This window comes from Pseudopipra pipra, chromosome 4, assembly GCF_036250125.1.
Source record: "Pseudopipra pipra isolate bDixPip1 chromosome 4, bDixPip1.hap1, whole genome shotgun sequence".
NCBI classification, from domain to species: domain Eukaryota; kingdom Metazoa; phylum Chordata; class Aves; order Passeriformes; family Pipridae; genus Pseudopipra; species Pseudopipra pipra.
This window is the reverse complement of record NC_087552.1, coordinates 1014387-1036509: the sequence shown is the minus strand read 5'-3', so window position 1 is coordinate 1036509 and position 22123 is coordinate 1014387. Positions and strand designations below refer to the sequence as shown.

Sequence of the window (22123 nt, the reverse complement as noted above, 5' to 3'; positions counted from 1 at the left end):
GCCCGAACGCTGCAGGCCCCCAGCAGTGGCACAGGGGATTGTGCTCCTCCAGGCATCTTTGGTGCCAGCACATCTTGTACCTGTCGAGGCTGCTCCTCTGAGGACTTTTTGGTGACTCCAGATCTGGGGCTTCTATAGGATCCTGGTTTTTCATTCCAGTGTTTCAACTCACACAACTGCACCACTTTTCAGACACTTCCCAACTGCCATTTATCAGGAAATACTACTGCCAAGACATGCCCTTGGCAGGACACAGCAGACAGCAGCTACCAGGAATTTCACCCAGAGCAGAAGAGCTCCAGATTCCATGACTCAGCCACACCTCATCTATGAGCAGTTTGAGAATAACCCTTTTACCAACCTTTTTGGGTAACTTCTAACAAACACAGGAAGTAACAAAACAGGGACAATCACTTCTGCACCATCAAGATAAGAAGCCCTAAAGTGCAAAGCAAGCAATTCCAGTTGATTTTTTAAAGACAACTCAGCTCACAATTCTCCCAGCACCACCACAACATCCACGGAAGCTGTATCCTGTAGCCAGATGCTGCAGCCTGGCAGGGTGTGGAGGAATGCCACCTGGGACACCTCTGAGAGGAGCTTGCGTCCTCCCCGGGCCTTCTCTCTACCCTGAGGTGAGAGAAGCCACCAAAGTCAAATACTTCAAGGTTCATGAGGCTGTGGTACTGTGGGTTCCCACTGTCACTGGCCAGGTCAGCACCAATGTTCTTACAAGCTTTCCTGTAAGCCAGGGGTGACAGTGCTCCACAGCACCTGCATGCAAGAGAATTAGGGACATGGATAAATGCTGCAGACATCAGTAGTTTATTGGTATGTTTAGTCAAAACACATTCAGAATGGAAACTTAAAAATACTTTCCACCTGCAACAATTAAACTAGAATCTACTAGCATATAATGCTTGACACGTTACAGCAATAAAGATGGTAATCCACTGTCTTGAATACCTACTAAAGCCAAGATGGTCAGCCAAGTTTGTTGAAATGGAACCGTAATGACAAAATACTCCCACCATTCACAAATCAGCAACTAACAGTAATGGTCAGTGAATCCCTTCCTTTGCTCTAAGAGATACATTTATTATTGAGAGGGTCGAGAACACATAAGAGTCCACAGTACAGCAGGTGAGCTATCACCATGTAAACTTCTCTGGATGATGTTCCAAGGGTTCGTGTCATTCAAACAAGAAGCAAGCCAAAAAGCAGAATGGCTCAGTGGCTCTTTTTACTACTCTGTTTTTGTTCTTGATTATTTCCAGTGCCATTTGCCATACGAATGGATTAGGTGGCAGCAAAACACCACAGCACTATAGAAGGAAAAAAACCCTCTAGGCTACACAAACCACACTGGTGGCAAATTGCTAACTGGTAACAGCAATTTGTCCGAGGGCTTCAAACCTAAGGAGTGGAGTTGTGTGGCCAGCAGTTCAAGTACTACAGATTTCCAGGTAACAGCTGAAATTGCGAGACCTTCAACAAAAAAACTGAAATATGAAAATGCAAACTGGTAGAAATGCATCCCGGGAAAAAAAGCGTATGAAAATAGTGCAAGACTTACCATGGAACACAGAAGACCTCAAGTCTGGCAGAGAACAGACAGATGCCACTCCACCTCGCCTAGCGTGACAGAAAATATGTGCAAAATCCTCCAGCTTACTGGAAACCAGCAAATGATTGCATAATCCAGAGACAGATTGCTAGCATGCCCTCTCTGCTTCTGCTTGAAATTGCCAGGTTTGTATTTGAGGTCTCCCGTGCTCAGCAGCAGCTTCAAGTGGTCACACTTTCGCACGGACGCACCCCCCCTTCGCTCCTGACCCCCTGGAGCCGGCGCCGGCCGCGCGCCCCGGCAGAGCCCAGCTGTGCCGTCTGCTCCAGCTGCAGGTTACAGGAATGTGCTCCACAGCATCAGCCAGGAACACGGCTCTCCGCTGGAAAACCCACCGGTCAAACTGCAGAAGAGGAGGTCTCCTCGCTATCCTTCGCTCCAGAGCCACATCAGTGCCAACTTCAGCTGAGAGTTATGTGCAACATGAGTATGAGTTTTTAAAAAAGTGCAACTGGAAAATGCAAGAACTTAAGAGCTGCTGTTTAGTTCTCTGAAAATTGCAGTATCCCCGTTTTTAGAAGCTCACCTTCACAAAAGATGCTCAGGTCTACTCACTAGGAGCTGGCCAGAAGCATCCACTGTTCTGGACTGACTTCTGCAATTCATGTCCAAGAGATTGCAACTCTGCTTCCTTTAACTCTGACATTGATTAAAAAGAAGAGACAACCTGGAGTCTGCTTGGATGCCTTCTTCCTCCCTTCCCCCCTCTGCAAAAACACAGGCGAACTTGTTAATTGAAGAGCAAGGTGGATGATCATTTTAGCAACGTTTACTCATTGAAAGATACTGCAATTTTTTTTTAATACAATTTTCCAATTATTTTCTTTAAATGCTTTGCAGCCACTTGGCTTTGCAGCACAGTAATTCATACACTATACTGTACAAAATCACCAGCAAGACTGGAATGATGTATTCATAGAAGGCACCATCATGCTTATTACATTACCAGAGAACTCAAATACAGTCAAGACAAGTTTCACTGTACAACGCTTCTCGAAGGGGAAAGGGGAAGGAGGAGTGTGTTGAGCAGCCATCCCTGCACTGAAGAGGGGCAGATAGAAAAATCTGACGTGAGCTATCAAACTCGTTGCGTACTCAGGGCTACGACTTGGAAACTCTGGGTTCTGGTTAGTTTACAGCTAAATGGATTCCTTCTGGAACAAAGGTGTAGTCTCGTTAAGGTCTGTGTGTGCACAGAGGTTGGTCACAGCAAGCAGAGCGGACGCCCGCACCGTTCCCCAAGCTATTCTGTCTGAGTAAGAGGATGAAGGCTTTCCCTCCGATGCCTCCTGCAGCTGTCAGTATGAATGAGTTCAGAGGACCCATTAGTGCATTTTGATGAGTGCGTAAACACGAGTTGGTTTGGAGCCGAGTGTTCTAAGAAGGAAAAAAAAAAAAGGCAAGCTTCTCCAATTGCACAAATTGCACTATTTGTGTTTCCAACAGTAGTAGGCAGAAACGGCAACACTTACACAAAATGTGCAGCAGAGGGTTTTTGACTGAAAGGACCTGAAAGCTACTGGGCGTGTCCTTTAGTTCACTTTTGTTGCAGATAGTTAACCGGTCTGTTTTTCTTTTCTTTTTTTTTTTCTTTTCTTTTTTTCAGTCCTCAATTCTCCAAGTCTACATTTATAAATTAACAGTGTGACTCCTGTTGTGAAATTGGGGAAAGAACGTCCACCTCAATTTAAATTGGAAACCAAAGGATGCTTTCACATCAAAGAAATGATCAGAAGGGCTGTGTCACATTCCAAAGCCAAAAAAAATTAACAAGAATGCAAACACGATGGATAATGTACCACTGACAAGACTGTCTGCCCCCAGTGGAGACTTCAGCGGCGCTGTCCAGTGAAACGGCCTTCCATCTGCCCGGTTCCTCGTCCAGAGCCCAGTTTCTGTGCCATGCCCCCCCTGGGGGGAGGTCCTCTTCCGTCCCGGTCCCTCATCATGCCGCCCCCCACGATTCCGCGGGGCCCGCCGGGGCCTCTCTCATTGCGGCGGAGATCCCTGCGGTCGTCGCCCCCGCCGCGGGTCTCTCGCTCCCGAGCAGCTCTGGTTTTTTTCTCTTCCACGTTCAGGCGCACCTCGCCCCGGAACATAATGGGCTTATGGGGAAAAGGGGTCAAGGCACACGTTAGTCACCGCGTCACGCAGGCCACCCACACAAGGCACGCGAGAGCTCTGCCTTGGCTGCACGCCTCGTGCCCAGCACAAACAGCACCCGGTCAAGGTTCCCTGCAGCACGCAGCCTTAGCCCTGCACAGCACCACTTTTACATTCGCTTGGCATGCAAGGAATAAAGGGTTTGTCTCAAGGAAAAGCAGGGTTGTCTTTAGCTTCTTTCACATCCAGCTTTAGCCTTTTCACTTTAGGGTTAAGCCTCCTGAAGAATTCTCTACCAGGTCTCACTATCACATCACAGAAACGAAAACTGCTGCTTTCTCCTCTCCAGTTCCTCCAGTGAAAACTGCAAATAACCCTGCTCCTTTCTCTCAGACCCAAAGTGCAGAATTCAGACATCCAGGTGATACCCTTTGAAGGGTTACCTGCTCCACTTTCATCTCAAAAGGATCTCTAAGAGCAAGCGCTGAGCTCAGTGTGGTGTCTGTGTGTGGAGGTAAGAGACCCAAATTCGTATGACGCGGTTTGAGGAACGCTGGCACAGCTTTTGTGAGCTACACAGCACTTCTGACACAATGAGAATGACAAAACTCTGGTTTTCTTACAGCTGTTTTTCGAATACCAGACCCAACAGCAACACAAACTAGGATGGCCCACGTTACTTGGGGTTTCAGGCATTCAGTCCATCCCTGGAAGGGGCAACTCAATGCCAATACTTACTTTCGCAACTAAAATTCGCTGGACCGGCTCAGAATCGTCAAATACCACGAAACCAAAATTAGGCAGCTTTCCTCCCACTCCTTTAGTATTTATGCGAAGTTCTACCACATTTCCAAAGCCTAGGAAAACACAAAGGAAGAGGCACTTTACCAAAACCCACAGTGCCAGCTGCATGACTGCTCTGCTTGTTCCAGACCTCTGCAGTGCTGCTCCCCGTGTGGCCCTAAGTCACTGCTACGTGCCTTTTTAACACAGCTTTTTGTCTCAGTCTCTGCAGCTGAAATCACTACTTACTCATGAAGAACTCTTTCAGTTCACTCTCATCGATATCATGCGGCAAGTTCCCCACAAAGAGCTGGTGGCTGTCCGGATAGCGGATTATCCGACGATTATCCGACTCGTTCTGTTCCATGTCCCCTCTCCCTGTGCTCAACAGAAGGAAGGCAGAACCACTGGGGTCAGATGATGTGCATAACCTCGGATGAACACATCCACGGACAGCACCAAGCACACTCACTCAAACCAGCCTGGACTCCAAATCACATTCCCTCATTTCTAGTGGAAGGCAGCAGGAACAGGCAGTTAATTATCAGCCAAATACAACACAGGCCTGTCCAGGAGACACCTCTCATTAACTAGTCCCAAGCAGACGTGCAAGCTGAATCCACATTACCTGGTCGAGGTCCTCGGGGTGGAAAACCTGGTCTTTCCCTGGGACGCTGTTCACGGACACGGGGAGGTTGAGACTGAGCTTCAGGTTTAGTTTCCACTCTTGGCTAAAACAGGAGAAGGTGCATTATTTAACACTGGCCCAATAAAACCCAACCCAAACCCCCAAGCTCACCAAACCAAACCCCCCCACAAGGCAAGGCATAGGTAAGTGGCATGCACAAAACGAATTCCAGAAGATATACATCCATGTCAATGTGTTTGGGAATATGTTTTTTTTCACCTCTATAAATTCCTCTGTACCAATCCAGGACTGCAGTGTTCAGTTATCTCTGTTAAAAGGTGCAAAGCAAACATCTCTCCACCAGAGCATCTCCCCAGAACATGGCTAAGGTGAATTTTCCATGTTTGACCAGGCATTGAGACCCCAACGCTCCGTTATTCACAAATCCCTCAACCTGACTTAAATCACAGAGGACATAAAGCTTCCTCATGCCAAGCTCAAACTTCACAGATTAGGAGGCAGTCCAAGATGAACACCGAGAGACGGGAAAACCACATTTTCTGTCCAAGTTCCTGAGGAATTCTCTTCCTTCAGTGCAGAACAACTATATGAAAACTACCCAATAGAAAGAGGAGAACAAAAGAAAAGCCCTTGGAAGTGTAATAAGTATTTCTAATACAATAAAGCCACCTGAAATGATTACCCTGCTGAGGATACTGTTCAACTTTGCTGATGTCAACACCATGATGCTCAAAGTACACCCTTCATCTTTGGGTACTAGAACACCTATTCCATTTATATTTTGCCAGGGAAATTGCTTCTAGAGATAATTTGAGAAATAGAGACAGAACGCTAAAAAATATTTCTATGCAGTCTGCTGTCACTGAAGCAATTCTCAACATTTTTTAAATTCCATTTTCTGTACAACAGTTAAGCAGCTGCTGCTGCGCTGGGTTCTTATCTTAGAAAAATGAATTATCCTTAGGAGCATACAAATACAGGACTAGCCTGCAAGTAGGATTAAACACAAGGGGAACAGCTACAGGCCCACACTGCTGGGGAGAAGCAGTTTATGTTAAACATCTCCCTTATTTTCCTTTAAGCACTCAAGACAACTGGCAGTTCCAGCCAGACAGGCCCTCCCAGGGAAAAAAAGAGTGGATTTTACAGGAAACACGCAGGTATTACACCCCAAATGAATGCTTCAGCCCTCCTATCGCTTGTGCTGTACACAGCTAAGCCTTACTCTGTCCTTAAAATGCTTCTAGGATCACTTCTTCAATTCCAAGAATAAGCTAGAAAAATCAGCCTTCCTGTTAAATCTTGTTCCATTATATTTCCTCATGGGTCACTGGAGCTCCTCTGCCATCTTTTACTGACACATCTTTAATGTATTAGAAATTATACCTCAAAAGCAAAATATAATACATTCAGACTCCCATTCCTTAGATGCTTAGTGTCCCTCCTATTAAATCCTGAGTAACAGTTAACTTGTACCCGCTTGCTCTGCATTCCACTGAACTTCTCATCTAGCACACAAACAGGTAGTCTCATTAGTTGTTTTCTAATCAGCATCATCCCTTTCTACAGAGGAAGACTGCCTCAGTGCTCCTTGGTGCCAAACTGTGCTCCCCAAACCCCTGCCACTATTAGCAGCATCCCAAGATCCCTGATCAGGGCTGCCACTCACAGCCCAAGCAGCAGCCAACTGCAAGCCCCATCTGCCAGCACGGAGTACACCCAAAGACACCCAGAAAGGATTTCTGCAGACAGCCACTAAAGGAGCCAAGTGCCACAAACCCCTGCTTGATGGAGCTTTGACAACAGTGAAGGAAAAGGTGACATTGTCTCTTCTCTTCAGGAGCTCACGTGGGGAGGCAAAGGGACTCACCCCTTCTGAGCCAGAAGACAAGAATCAGGGAGCACCCTGCCTGCCTCTGCCCCTCTGCACCCCTATGATAGCTGGTATGTTAATAAAAATGGGAGATAAAAATACCTGAAAATGCTAGAAAGCAAAGTGCCCATTTATGAATGCAGGCAGGTTGATTTCTAATCATCCACAGTCAGAGAAAGGACAAGAAATGCTTCACTCCACAGCTGTAAATAAACAGAACTGAACTGGTTTATATCCAGAACAGCACATGTGCAGTCCTTGGAGGGGTTCTCAGTTAACACTACGAGGGCTGTATTTTTAACTTGATAGAAGAGGGGGGGAACTGGAACGATGCAGAGAAAGGAATGAGAAGTTAACAACTGCTTTGTAACATCCCTGACACCAGCTAGAACTGCATTCCAAAGGAGCCACCCACCCAGCAGTGCATCTTCTGTCCTCGTTTACATGCACACTGTCTGGCACTAATGGATCCATGAGAACAGGAAAAATCTGCTCCTGATTTGCAGCCCCTTGCAGAAATGGTTCAGGTGCCTTTCCTACCAGACTTCTGTGTCCCATTTCTGAAATGTGTGCAAGAAAAGGAGCTCAGAACTGAGTAGTGCTGGCTGCAGAAGAGCTGAGAGTTGCAATGCCTGCCATGTCAGTATTGTTCAGAAGCTTTCACACAGGACTACTTGAACATAAAGTCACAGCACAAGTCATCTAAAAGGGCACGATAAGCAGCAGACGCAACATGTACGCACTTAAGGGACATCTGTAAGCTCTCTTCTGCTCTCTGGCACACATCATTTGAAATGATTTTTGCAGGCACATTACAAAAATCCACCCTCCCTATTGCAAATAAATTAAAACTCATTTTGGTTTTGCATAAGGAAAATCTATTCTGTACTACAAACCCCACAGTTTTCACAGGTTAAATACCACCTAAGTGTTCAAAGCCCCGTTTAGGCTGATGAAGACAGACAGGCTTCCCGACTCATTACACAGCCATTATCTGATATCCATGACAGTCCCAGAAAACCCAAAAGCAACACCATACAAGGTGCTGGAGTTTGTTTGAGTCTCTTGTTTTGTTTGTCCCGTTTTCTTTTTTAACATGCATTTGGCTGAAGGCTAATCCCAGATAGGTTCCTCTCTGTCAGTAAAAAATTGAGAAGAAACCAGTGCAAAACCAACAGCTGCAGTAACCCAGCTGCTCTTACTGAAAACTGAAGTCTTTTAAAAAGGTTGGACATGAGCTACCACGACATACAGCGCTCAGGCACACAGTGCCAGGACCAGAGGTTAAAGGACACACGTTTTCAGGATTTCTGTATTTCAGGAGGAAGCTGAATTGAGAGTCTCTGTGTCTCCCATCAACTTGGCATGTGCAGGACATGAGCTGTCACCCGGTCAAACTTTCTTTCCTCTTTCCCCTCCTCACCCAGGCATCATAGGAATGGGAAGATAGCATTGTCCTGGCAAGGAAATGTGAATCCTTCCATTCCTTACACAGTCATAAGTTGGTACAGGGTTCTGTGACAAGCTAATTACACAGGGGTAATGAAACCCAGCATATTTCTGTGGATGTTAGCCTTGCAAGGCAATCTTGCACCTCAGAAATGGTGCTATCCCTTTTTACTGCTGGGGCAGTTCCACCAAGGCCCTTTTCAAACATACTTCAGAAAACTAACATTTTGTGGGGAACTGGTGTTTTGTTTCCCCCTGTAGACCAAACCATATCCCCTTAACACAGGTAAAAAAGCCCTTCAGCAGCGATCCCTAGTCATGATTGCCTGTGAACAATTTTAACAATACCACCACCCAAAGTTACACCTGTTACGTGCACGTGCCTTCGCTTGCGACAAGGAGGTGAGTGCATTAACATTTAAGACACAATTAATTTGTGCAATTTAAGTCAAACAAGTCGATCTGTTAATTTAAAAAACTGAAGCAGTTTGCAGAAGTAATGAGACAATCCAAGGTGTTCACAGATGGGTTACCTGTGAGACTGGTGCTTTAACATGGGGTGGAATTCCAGAGGAAGAAACAGTACCACTAGGAGGCAGGTTTTTACTGGTCACTGAAGCCCAAGAGAAAGCCTGCAGGAAATGCAACAAACCTAGGCTACTAATCATGGCAAACCACTGACATTCCTACAGGGAAACTCGTCTGCTGAAAATACACTTTTGGTTCACATCTGACTTTTAAATCATTGTTGTGCAAGCATTACAAGGGAGAGACAGGAGGCTGGGCAGTTCTGTGGACTCCGATGGCGTGGAGCGAGTGTGTCCCGTGCTACCTGAGTGAGCCCCGTTCCCTCAGCACTCCCAGATCACTGCTTTCCATGATGTAACCAAACCTAGGACTGAAAACCCTGCAGTGGTAAGTGTCTTCTGCACGAAGAAAGACAGTGGATGCCAGAAGTCACAAGTGAAAATGCAAAAGAGAAAAAGAATTGGGAAAAACGGTACGGGAGCCATGCTGGAGCTAGAAATGACCTGGGCCAGCTTTCACTGGCTCTCCCAGCACTTCCAAGCCTCCCAGGTGTCACCACAGCAGATGATGCACGGCGTGCACTGTGGTTTTTAAGATTAGGCATCTCGCCCCTAGAGGAGACAGTCAGTGCCCCCATTCTCATTTTGAACCCACAGTGCCAGCAATTTTGCTTGTGTTAGTGTGTTATGTTTTTTTTTCAAGAAAGAGCAGTGGTTCCCACTGTAGGAGATTTTTGGTGGTGGTAGCTAGAGGTGTTTTCTTAACATATGTTAACTCCACATTTAAAAATGTCTACACATGCATAAAACCACACACACACACTTTACAAGCAGAGCATTGTAAAAAATACCATTTTTTCCTTTTTAGTGAAACTTCCCATTTTTACACGTTCAAGGTTCATGTCTAGCTGTTCACACAGCATGACACTGAAGAGAGGGACCAGTATGGCCACTCAAAAAGGCAAAGCTCAAAAGCCAATCTGTTTTACCATCTGCACCCAGTAGCACAGATATGACTTTTAACTAACCTTGGGTGGTTCCTGTGGTAGTGAAACAGGTTCTACAGGAGGTGGAGATGGAGACTTCTCTTCTAGCTCCTCGAGGGTCTTTTCTTCTGCTTCAGCTTTCAGCTCCTCGGTTTTTGTTTCAGATTCCAATTCTGGCTCAGGTTCATGAGATGATTCTTCCAGTGCCTCCTCTATCCCATTGCTACAATAATCAAATGCATTTGATGAGCTTTTCAACTGCTTTGTATTTCATGACTTTTTGTAAGCCATGCTGTGGTAACAACTGGTATTAAAAAGATCATTGATGCACTCAGCAGATGCTGTCTAGTGAAGTCATAACTGGTTTTTTTAACAAGGGAACCAGGAAATCATTTCTGGCCCTTATGAAGCCATCCCTACACTTCAAAAAAAGCACAATGGTTTGGTGGTGTTTGTGGGGGTTATTTGTGTGTTTGGTTTTTGCAATAAAATGTATTTTTCTAATAAAATGATAATTTTTTTTCTTTAAACTTGTTGAGATTTGAAGACACACAGGACAGAGACCTATTCTTCCAATACAGCAGCTTCTCCAGAAGTAGACCTTCCTCTCAGTTTCAAGTGATACCCAAATTTGAGGAGTAACACTCCTGCTCAGTGCAGAGGGGTTGGACCAGATGACCTTTAAGAGGTCCCTTTCAACTCAAACTATTCTGTGATTCTATGATGAACCACCCTTTGTCAACTCTTCACATTAACTACATCATATCTGAACAACCTTGATCCCATTAAGTGTGTACATACACCTAGTTGTTACCTTTTCACCTCTCTTTTGAAACCAGGAGTAAAAATAACTAACAAACATAAGAACACCCTCCATTTCCTCTCTCCAGTAAAGCAGCAATGTTTCAAAATAATGTAACACTAACATAACACACCCCCCTGTATCAAGTGTATTTTCCTGAACTACCTGTTAAGTCACATACAGAATCCAAAGCCAAAGCAATTTGGTCATTTTTATTAAAAAAGCAAGGTCATGTAATAAAAAGGACTTCTTACGTTACAGGATGGTTTTCATAGTAAGTACTGCTTGCATTCTCTTGCACAGGTTCAGGTGATGGTTGTCTTTCCTCCTGCTCTTCTTCCACCTCTTCCTCAGACTCTGACACAAAACCAAAAACTTCCTTATACATTTCTGCAAGTGTACACAAGCTGCACTCAAATAAAAGCATATTAAAATAGTAGCAATCAAAATAAAGCTTCATCAACGTGAAATAAGTAAAATGAGCTGCAAGAAAAGATGGAAGACCCTTCCTCTCATTCAAGAGGTTTGGTTGCTCATGATTTTCACAAAAAGAAGAAGCTGGAGACAGCTGTGCACACATGCCAGAGGAACAAGAACCACACAGACTCTACTCATTCAGTCCTTCTCACCTTCGTCAAGTTCTCCTTCTGAATCCCCAAACACTTCATCTTCATATCTGAAGATATCATTATGGACATAGAACTTGTTTGGAACAGACCCCTGTAAAAGAGCAACATGCAGTGTTTAGCAAATACAGATTATTAGCAGTCCACAAGAAGGAGGGATTAGAGATAAGCTGTGGGTACACACCAACATTAGGCAATAGGACTATGCCCCTACAGTTGTTTTTCAAGCAGCACCTCTTCCCTAAGTACACAACTGGGCAGTAACTTCTGCCCAACTGTGACACATGTAGTGACAGCCTCCAGACCAAGTTTTAAAGCCAGATCACCTCTTTTGTCCCAGTGTGACAAATTGTAGCTACAGGTCAGGTTTCCATCATCACTATTTGAAGTTTAACACAGTCTCACACACACTTACTTCTGGAGCAAGCACAAAAGTCTGCATGAACTTCCTCATGGGCTGCCCGTTGTTCGACAGCTCCCCCATGACCTGCACGACCACGCCGTCGCTCAGAGTGGCGTGAGCGTCCACGTGACGGATCTTGGTGTGGCACTCGCTGAACTGCAGGGACATCACCTTCTTGTGTATCTCCTGGAAATGCACACAGACACTTCAGCTACAGGGAGTTTTGTACAGAGCTGTGGAATACCTTTGAAATACCTGAGCTAACTAACACAAAAAGGAACTCCCCAGAAGCTCAAAAGGTAAATGCAGGAACTAAGAAGCATCTTCCACTGAGAAGAGTCTACCTGAGCTCATCTAACTTTTAATCTGAATTTTTCCACTAGGATTCAAACACTTCTCAGAGTAGTCCAATAGCATACAACTTGCTATCCAATCTTTCCAGCTGCATTAAAACCAATGATATTTTTCATGGCTTTCGTTTTTTAAAGGGCCCGTGAAAGAGACGGGATTTATCTTGTGTTAAAAAACAAAGGAAACCCAAAAAAACCCCAACAACAACATCACCCCAAACCAACCCTCGATCCATTGTCAAAGTACCCAAATGTCACAGGAGGGGGGAACACCTGCACTGCAAAGATTTTTGTGCTGCTAAACAAGCCACACTGCTCAAAGATGTGGCTGCCACATGAACAGATGTCACTAGGTGACAAACATTACTGTGATAAAGAGGTACAACCAAAGCAACCCTCACTTCACTTCTTCAAAAAGTTTTATTCCACTTGAGCAAAACTGCACCCACAGAAGAATTTATTGCAATTCACAAAAATCAGTCCCTTTCCCAAGGAACCACTTCTAACCAAAATAAGATACATCAACAGCACAAGTCTGTCAGGTCCTCTTGATTCTGTTTCCCATCCCAAATGCACCTTCTGCAGCCCAGATGCAAAGCTGATGAATCAAACATGACCCTCAGTAAAAGCAGAAATAAGCAAACAAGAAAAGTCAAGCTACCAAATTCCTATTTGTCTCTGAACAGGAAGCAGTACCACAATACATTGTTTACCAGATAAGAAAGTCAAAGCCACTGGTAAAGAAAAACCCTGATTTATTCTGAACATTAATGAAGATTACATGACTGATTTTGATACTCACAGCCTGACCATACACTGCCTCTTGCGGCTTCCCGCTGGCATCCAGTCCTCCGTGGACATAAGAAGAATTCCTGCCATAAAACCTGCAAGTAGAGATGTGAAAGTCATAGAAGTGAAAAAAACCAGAATCAAACCCAACAAGTATTTTAGTCAAAAATCATAGAGCTCAATGCAACAGGAATTTTCAGCTCACGAGTGTCTATCCAGTCCCCCCAGCCTCAGCAAGGATTTCTGGAATCTGCCCACATTGCCCTTTTATCAGCTGAGAAGCAGCTCGCTTTTCCACAGAGGGAACACCTCGAGAGCATGCCATATATCTGTATGAGCACACTTGGTTCCAGAGGCTAAGGAATTTTCAGTAAGAGTTAGTCAGGTCCATTCCTGCCATCCTCAGAAATTAATGTACAAGGAACATTAATTCAAAAGCAGGAGTCCCTTGGAGTGTGGAAGTGTCACCTGTGCAGGAAGTCAGGAGCTTTGTTCAGCAGGGTGTAGTACTGTCTCACGAACTCCCGCCCTACGAGCAGGGGACTTGGCTTCTCCATCACCATTTCTTTGGTACACAGTGTCAAACGCTGCAACCAAAAACAGACACCTTAGTTTGAGGATCACAACTGCCATGCAGCTTCCATATGTCACAACTTCCCCATCACAGGATGAACACAGAGATATTAGAATTGAAACAATTCTGTGAACAGGGGCTTAATTCATTACAAAGTACCCACCAATTCAGGACACCCTCCCAACCCTCATTCAAGTAAATAAAAAGATTTCAGTCAGTTCATGTATTACTTTGATGAGCAGGGAACAGTGGATACAAAGTCCCTTACAGAACAGGTGCTTAAAAAAACCCCAAACCTCAAACAACCAAGCAACAACCCTGTTAAAAACCTCTTGCACCATTTACTTAAGCCTCTGGCAATAACCTGATGAGCATTTAAAAACCCGAGTTCCACAGCACTGCAAAGCAAACAGGAATACACTTTCTTAGGGCAGCTGGTACCATTCCTTCCTCTTAAAGCACATCTGCTTCAAAAGGTCACTGTCACATGTGTAACATGAAGATGGGAGCACCAATATTCTGAAGCAATTCTGTGGGCTGGATTCACATCCTCTGCAGACTGGGGAGGGAAACCCTCAGTCCTCAGAGATGACTGAAGTCTTAGGTACTATTTGTCCAACCAAACTGCATTTCACATTTGTCATACAATGACTGGAAATAGTTGGAAAGGACTTCTGTGGATCACCTGGTTCAACCTGCTATTCTCCTACCCATCCACACTGTCTTGCAGACCATCCATGTCACAAAATGATCTTCAGTACCCTGGAAGATATTTTGATGCCTTGTCAGCAGCCAGCACATTGTTTTTTCCAGCTCACTTAAAACTGCCAGGGTCTCCAATCACGAAATTCCCTCCAGTTCTCACACTGAAGCTTAATCTACTTTCCCTCTCCAAAAACTAATGTGCAGGCGAGGCAGCAGGCAAAGAAGACCAAGTCAAAACCCCAAGTCTCCAACTTCAGAGATAATCCTAGAAACAGATTTTTGGTTTCTCACCAAGATAACTTTGACCCGTCAATCTACGCCAAGGGCCAATACAAGGGACTGTTCACAATTACAGCCACACAGGACATAAAGCACGTGAAGTGAAACTGGGAAATTAACCTCAGCTCAAGAAGGGCCTGTAATAAAGGTAAAACACACACAGGAGCAGTGCCACAAACACGTCAGATCCTGCATCATAACGGAACTCACAAGGAAAAAGCCCAAACATGTAGCTCAGTTTACACTCACTGGACAGTCAAACTAATCTCAACCCAGCAATCCAAGACACAAGACAACAACAAGAGCTGTTCCCAAAGACAGTTATCCAGGAACCACATCTGAAACAACAATCTCACAGTCTTATAAGTAAGGCAGAAGGCAAGGCCTGAAACAGAAATCATGAACTTGGGGATAAAAAAAATCAGCAAATTTATTTTAGGCTTATCCAAAATTGTCAATATAACCTTCCAAGACTCTGGAACACAGTATTAGTTGTGCCTTACAGGAAGCCCCAGGGCAAGTAATTGTGCCAATAAGACCCAAAACCAAATGTCAAGAATACTAAGGGACATCAAAGGTTTGAGCCCTGAGCATGTTCAAATGGGAAACAAAGGAAAGAAAACAAAATCTGAGCAATTTGAGGATCTTCCCAATATGACTCATACTACAGCAATGGCAGCACATGGGAATTCTAGTGAGAAACCAGCCTTAAAAGAACAAGGACATCTCACTTTCTACAGGTGAGACTATTCTTTTTTTTCCTCCCCTGTCCCCCTGGCAGATGATGAACACAAAATTGGTGACAGGATCTCCACCACAAGTCCTTGAAAGAACACACAAGGATGGAGCTTCATCCTGGGTTTTTTTAAGACCCTATTAAAAAGCAGATGATAGCCACCACACATTCTTATGAACGCAATAAGCAAAGTACATTTGGTAACAAATTGCTGGCATACCTCAAGGAACACTGAAAATGCCCCCGGGGACAAAACATCATAATCTGTGACAAGTCATTACACTCCAAGAGATCTGTATCACACTGCATCTTTTCTTCACTGGAAGCTGTCCTATTTCAGGAAGGGCTGCCAAAACCTTTCAGAAAATCTGGAAGAGGCAGGTGTGCAATGATCACACACAGCCAGTTCCTCCCTCCCGACTTCAAACAGAGGTTGGTTTAAATGCCCACAGACAGGAGCGCCTGTCCACGCTCCTCCACGTTTCCAGTGACAGTACTATCGGTTTACATCACACACTCACAGGATTTTACAGGATGCCTCTACAGTTCCTCACCTGCCTCAGTATTATTTCATTCTCTCTTCAGAGATCCCAGTAGGGGTAGCAGAAGCTTAATGAACTGTTCAGGTCTCCCAGGTCATTAAAAGGCAGTAAAATAAAACAGCAGGCACTCCCTGATAGCAGCACGGGCGCCATGAAACCAGGTTTCCAAAAGATTAAAATCTCCACGTGTCCCAATTAGTAAAGCGCCTCCCTGAAGTCAAGAACCCGAGTCTTAGCAGGCCCAAGGGGGTTGGAGGTAAAGGTACCAGTGAAATGTAAGCCAAACCTCAAGGCATGACCCTCAACAATTTACATAGGCCAAACTTATAAAGAACTCTATTTTCATGACTTACCAGGCACCACATATGCTCTATAAAAAGTATATTTCCCCCATCTTCAGTACATACTCAAGAAAAAAAAAAATTAATAACAGCTAAAAAAGAAGAACCTGAGTGCTCTTCTCACTGAAAGGAAAGGAGCCACATTCTTCGATCAGCCTGAGCAGCCACTGGGAAAGTGTCTTAATGAGAACTTATGGCTCAAGGCACCCGTGTACACACTGGCCAGAAACAAAACACTGAAAGTGGGATGGCAATCACCAGAAATCGAATACATTTATCTGCTCATTTCTTTATAGTGCAAATGTACTGTCCAAAAATCCCTCCACTCTGCGCTTGACTAAATGAGCTGCACACAGAGAATAACACAAACAGCCCTGCAATTGCTGCCTGTCCACAGGTAATCCTGCCCATGTCCTGCTGTCCTCATTCATTGACAAATGCCATTTCCACCCTTGCAGTACTTCTGGTTCCTGTGCTGCCAGGAAGGCACACAGGATTTGCAGCATGTTCTTGATCCAAGGAGAACCAGCAGCCACAGGACAGATCTTGCAATAAACTGGCAAGCTGGAAGACTAAATGAAACATGCAATCTCTTCCCCAAACAAGACTCAGAGGTGAGGGACCCAACTCCAAAACTGAAGGAGCATGCATATGTGCCAGTGCAATGCTTCCTGCAACTCTGACAGGTGTGACACAAGTTCAGAACAACAACTTTAGCCTACAGGTGAGATTTCTTTCAAGAGAACAAAAACAATGGGAGAAGTGGCACGGACAGGAATTATTTGTTATTTGCAGGCAAAGATAAGCAAATGAACAAAAGCAGAAAGAATATTTTCCTCCAAAGACCAACTGCAGGGTAGTGCTGAGATTTATTTAACATCTTTAGATGGCCATGACAAATAAAGCAGAAAGTCAGCCCTTGCAAGGATATGAAACTGCTGTGGGCTGAAGGGATGACACAGGGTTCACTCACATTAGGATCACTGTGCTGAGGCATGGGAGAACCAAGTGCTGCAATAATCTCTCCTGTCTACACTGAGGTGAGAGGGTGCAAATTCATTCAGCCTGTAATCATCTCTATACACGGAACTTTATTAAGCTGTTTGTTCCTACAACTAAATAAAAAAACCCAACCAAAACCCAAAGCCCAACTGCTCAGCCATCAGTTTGCACAGGGGGCAGCAGCAGTTCCTGAAGAAGCCCTGCAGTGAGCAGTCAGTGTGCCCTGGCACACCCTGTGCTCCATAAGCAGCTCTCGCTCTGGAGCTGCCTTTTCCCCTCCAATACACGTAAGCATTCCCGTTATTCCTTCCCCTGCCCTGGAGAAAGAAGAAACGTGCCCGGTCCTCTGTGGCAAGGCACTGCTCCCTGAGGCAGTGACTAAGCTACTGAATGGTGCCTACATGCTCAAATTTAGGTATCCAGAGAATAAACTTTGGCACAAAGTCTTTGGTTGTGCCCAGAGAGGTAGTTCAAAACCAATTCCATCCTGTTTCAAGACAGATCAACAACAGTGATGCTGCCTGCACTTCACCATATTCTACTTGGGAAAAAAAAAAAAAGGCTGAACTGGGTTGTGACAGCAGGTCAAGGAAGTGTCACCTGAAGCTGAAGGTAACATCCATCAAGACAAACCTCTAAGCTTTGTGAGGGAGACGTGGGCCCCACCACTTGTTTTAATAAAAAACTATAAGCAAGTAGAGTGTTTTGTTTTATTGACAAGCAAATTTTACCCTCTGAACAGTTCATCCACAGCATTTGTCATAACTAAAGACATGCAGACATAAAGCTATACTTTTACATAAATCTGCAACAGTGTGGCTCCTGTCCAAGCTGCTGATCGGATTTGAATTTACCACTGAAACAGAAAATAAAATTGGGCAAAATGTTCTTGCAAATCAGAAAGATGCTCCCCACACCATGAGCAAAGTAAGCAAAGCCACAAGAGCCACTGTGCTACTTCCCACACCACAGGAGCCCAGGGAAAACAGAAGGGAAGGGGAGAGCATCTTTAACCATCTTGGACAGGTTTCTTTTGAACCCAGATTACTCCTTGTAAACCGTGTTTTCTACTGCAGACAAGCCAGTAACATGTTACAGTGTGTTTGCTCCTGCAACCCATAAGCATGACTGAGGTCCCACCACTGCCACACATGGTGTGAAAAAAGGTAAAAATCCACCTGGCAGCTGACTGTCCAGCTGGTGTCTGAACACAGCCCTGCAGAGACTGGTGGGTACCCCATGGAAAAGTAAAGTTAGCATCAGCTGCCAGGAAAAGAATCCAGAAAGAGCAATCAGAAGTCCCAAACAGCTCATTTCAGTACTGAAACCACCTTCCCTCTGTCATGGCCTGCTAAGTAAGATCATCCTCCACCTGCAGTAAGGCCCAGCAGAGCTGAGTAATCTACCAGAATCCCTTTTACTTTATGATCTCCTTTACCCAATCTGCTACCACCCGAGTTGGCTGAGCCCCAAGGCACAGCGCGCAGCCCTTTCAAATCATTCTGTCCTGCAAGGTTGGTTTGGGTTTGGTTTGTGGTTGGGATTTTTGGGAGGAGTTTAACAGCACCCTGTATTTTAGGCCCATGACTACCATAGGGGACCAGCTTCTGGGCAGTTCAGCTGTGCCATCCAAAAGGGCTGATACCCACTCGAATTGCAGCAACAAGAATGACCCGTTCTGGGGAAGCCACTCCATCTCTGTGTCATCATCCAACACTAGGTTCAGTGCCTTCCTTCTAGTATCTCATCAGATACATCTATTAGTTTGACATATTCATCTTCTCGCATGTTATTTGAGTTGCAGTGCAGTCCTTCATTTGTCAAACGCTCTCAACAGCAACGATATCCAGTACCACAACTGCTACAGTAGAAGGAAGGCTCACATCCAACACTGTGCATTTAAGGTACTGCATTTCCTCAGCACATTTCCAGTGCTGTGAAATAATCCTAAGTGTGAGAGTCGATGCCTAATTTGAAACCTGGGTTCCATGAAGGAAAACGTGTTATTCCCACGGGCACCAGCAGCCAAGCAGATGGATGGCTGGCTCACTCGGTTTTCTCCTCAGTTTAAACCAGTTTTCACAGAAAAGATGTCACAACGGACACAGAATGCCTCCTTAATGACAAATCAACTCCAGGAGCTAAAGCAACACCAGTTTGTCAGCAACCACAACTTCTCAGCTCAGAATCCAAGTTGACAAATCCTGTACCCACCTGCAGTGCCACAGTAACAGACACAGAACCTCAAGAAACCTGGGTATGGATAGATATAACTTATGCTATTTCTCAACAGCTCAAAACTACCTTAAGTATCTTTACTCTCCCTTCTGTACCAAAGCAGAACATTTGCACACTGAACTTGAAGTATCTAGAACATACAGAGAGCTTGGGAATTGCCAAACCAGAATGGAAGGCTACAATAACGAAATCTGTATGAATGACTAAGTCTTTCTGGTTGAAATCAAACAATAATCTCCTATCCTGTTGTTCTCTCCTGTGATAGTTCTTTCATGCAGTGGTACTCGGCACCAAGCTCAAGACCCAGGTTCACCCAGGTACCCAAGGGATTTTAAAGCTTTGTTGTGGAGATGCTCCTGGGGACCCACACTGGAACTGCAGTGACCTCTGAGGGGAAGGGGGGCAAAAGCCTGAGAACACACTGAGCTCAGCTCAGGTGACAAATGAGAGCAGCTCGGAGAAGATCTACTCAAGGCATCCAGCTCTGCAGAATAAAAGGTGCTCAAACAACTTCTGCCATATTACTGCGTGAAAACAGGGCAGCCCGGGTTATGAGTGGGGAAAGGGGAAGCGGAGAAGGGTGAGGTCTGCAGAGCTGGAGGAGCCCTCGGAGCCGGAGCTGCCATGGCAGTCCTAACTTGCAGAAGAGCAGAGGGCCCTCCGAGCCGAGGACGCGAAGCTAAGGCTGGCTCCGCAGTCCGAGCGAGGCCGACGGAGCGGCCCCGTCCGTGCCGAAGCCCACATACCTGCGGAGGGCCCTGCACAGCGATCGATCCCCGCGACGAGCCGGGAGAGGGACCGCAGGGCCCAGCGCCGCAACCCGCACCGAGCACCGCGGGCTTGGGGGCGCCTTTCCCCGGCGTCCCCGCGCCGCCCGGGGCGAGGCGGAAGAGCCGCCAAGGTGACGGTGAACAAAAGCCGCCACCCCCCAGCCCCGAGCGGGGCCGATCCCGCGGGCGGGTCGGGCGGCGCAGGGCACAGGGGGCTCGGGGGCGCTGCTCCCTCAGCCCTCAGCCCCGAGCCCGCCGCTCGCTCAGCGCGGCGCGCGCCCTTCCCGCCTCTCGCTCAGCCTCGTTCCCGCCGCTCCCTCCGCGCGGCGCGCGCCGTTCCCGCCGCTCCCTCAGCGCGGCGACCGTTGAGCGATCACCCCCCCCACACACACACACCTCCCACAGCCCGCGGCGGGGCCTACCCTGCCCGCGATCCCCCGCGCCGCTCACTCACCTCAGCGACAGAAGTCTCGGTGCACGGGGCCAGGGGGCGTTTCCCCGCACGCCGCCGGGAGCTGCTCGGTGCCGGGAGCGGCGAGGGTGTCGGTGCGGCGGCGCGTCCCGGGCGGGGGTAGCGCGGGGCGGGCGGGGCGCGGCGGCGGCGGCGGCGATGTCACAGCCGGGCGGGGGAGGGCGCGCGGCCGCGGTCCCGTGCGTGCGTGAGCGCGCGCGCCTGCGCGGGGCAAGCGCGCGGGCGGGGCCAGCGCGGGGGCGGGGCCACGAGGGGGCGGGAGGGGGCGGAGCATCCCGGCGCTTTCCGCCAATCCGCGCCGGCTCCGCGCGGTGACGTGACCCGCGCGCGCGTATTTCTGGGCGGCCGGAGGCGATGGCGGCCCAGGAGCGGCGGGAACAGCGGCGAGGCGGTAACGGGCGTTCTGCTCTTTGCTCCTGCTTTAACTGATCTCCTTCTGTTCTAAGTATGCCTGAGGGTCCGAGTCCTCCTACGGGGTCAAGGCACCGCTGTCCGCCGTGCAGCCCGGCGGGCGCGGCACGAGTTGGCCGGCAGTGCGTTACCCGGGGAATTTGGCTCCCGACACCTCCTCGGCTCGGTGCTGCCCCACCGGAGCTGCGTTCCGCTTGGACGGAGGTCTCCAGCCGCCCGCAGAGCGAGGGGTGCGGTCAGTGTTGGGATGCCATGCGGGTCCGTGCAGAGCTGTGCCGCTGTCCGTAGCTCAGGCTGAAGTTCAGGGCTTCTCGCTGAAAGAGCAATTTTCTTGAGTTATGCTCAGATATTAAATAATCCAAGGTTGCGGGTGAAATACTAAATAATTATTCCCGCCGTGGCAAAAGCTGCCTCTTGTATTGTGTTATCTCCAAGAGGGCAGCTGGAGTGTGTCAAACATGTCTTTTGCAAATAACTCACTTTTGTATGGGCTCTACGTGTAAGGATGGAAATATTTAGAAACAAATAAATTTTCTTTGGTGGAAAAATCTTGCTTTGGTTGTTTCTTTGTTTCTTGGTAAGAAGCAGAATCTCCTTATGCCTGACTTGAGTGTGTCAGGTGAGTGCTGATGTGTGCCCTGGCCCAGAAAGGGGAGTACCTTCAACCATCCCTGTTGGGAAGGTGGGGGGATCCTTTTTTAACTCTGTGGTGTCTGAAGCCCTTGGATTTAGGAGAGGAACTTAAGTTTTCTTCGAGGAACAGAAAACATATATTTTGCTGCTACTTGACAATGAAGTGTAAGAGCATCTTGGGAATTTCCAGACTGGGGCAGTTGTGAGTGACCTGGGTCCAGGTGCCCTGCTGGGAAGGGAAGTGGAGAAGCAGAGCCAGGGATGCCCAGCCTAGTTTTGGTGTGAGGTGACTGCAGGCTGGAGTTGTCCTGCTGTGGCTTACACAACTGCTGACCAGCTGTGGTTGCTGTAAAGCACGTGGTTACTTGGTGACCAGACCTGGCTGAAGGTTTCTTTGTTGCCCAGCAAGATAAAAAACCCTTTGGGGCCACGTGCTGGATGGTGTCTGTATAG

The 22123-nt window shown here is 46.8% G+C and overlaps 1 protein-coding gene across 3 annotated transcripts; it reads right to left on the bottom strand.

The window, feature by feature from the left end:
* Positions 1-802: 802 nt before the first annotated feature.
* Positions 803-20778, bottom strand: G3BP2 (G3BP stress granule assembly factor 2). 3 transcript variants are annotated; one of them, XM_064651317.1, is made up of 12 exons: positions 20609-20775; positions 13436-13554; positions 12981-13062; positions 11841-12014; positions 11429-11519; positions 11054-11156; positions 10040-10220; positions 9018-9116; positions 5142-5244; positions 4763-4891; positions 4469-4587; positions 803-3732 (listed from the first exon to the last, which is right to left on the bottom strand). In XM_064651317.1, exons 2-12 carry the CDS (start codon positions 13528-13530, stop codon positions 3460-3462), a joined length of 1449 nt encoding a protein of 482 aa, XP_064507387.1. In that variant the 5' UTR covers positions 13531-13554; positions 20609-20775; the 3' UTR covers positions 803-3459. The 3 variants fall into 3 exon arrangements, with proteins under 3 accessions (XP_064507387.1, XP_064507389.1, XP_064507388.1); XM_064651319.1 differs by lacking the exon at positions 20609-20775 and adding an exon at positions 20131-20152; XM_064651318.1 differs by lacking the exon at positions 9018-9116 and having other exon boundaries at positions 20609-20778.
* Positions 20779-22123: the final 1345 nt, after the last annotated feature.

What these genes read in the sequence shown, in the direction of transcription:
- G3BP2 (XM_064651317.1), bottom strand. Translation starts at nt 13,530, where the DNA reads ATGGTGATGGAGAAGCCAAGTCCCCTGCTCGTAGGGCGGGAGTTCGTG. An exon ending in CTTTTGTGCTTGCTCCAGAA is followed by an intron (nt 11,520 to 11,840) that starts GTAAGTGTGTGT and finishes GCTCTTTTACAG; the next exon opens with GGGTCTGTTCCAAACAAGTT. An exon ending in AGCGAATTTTAGTTGCGAAA is followed by an intron (nt 3,733 to 4,468) that starts GTAAGTATTGGC and finishes TTTCCCCATAAG; the next exon opens with CCCATTATGTTCCGGGGCGA.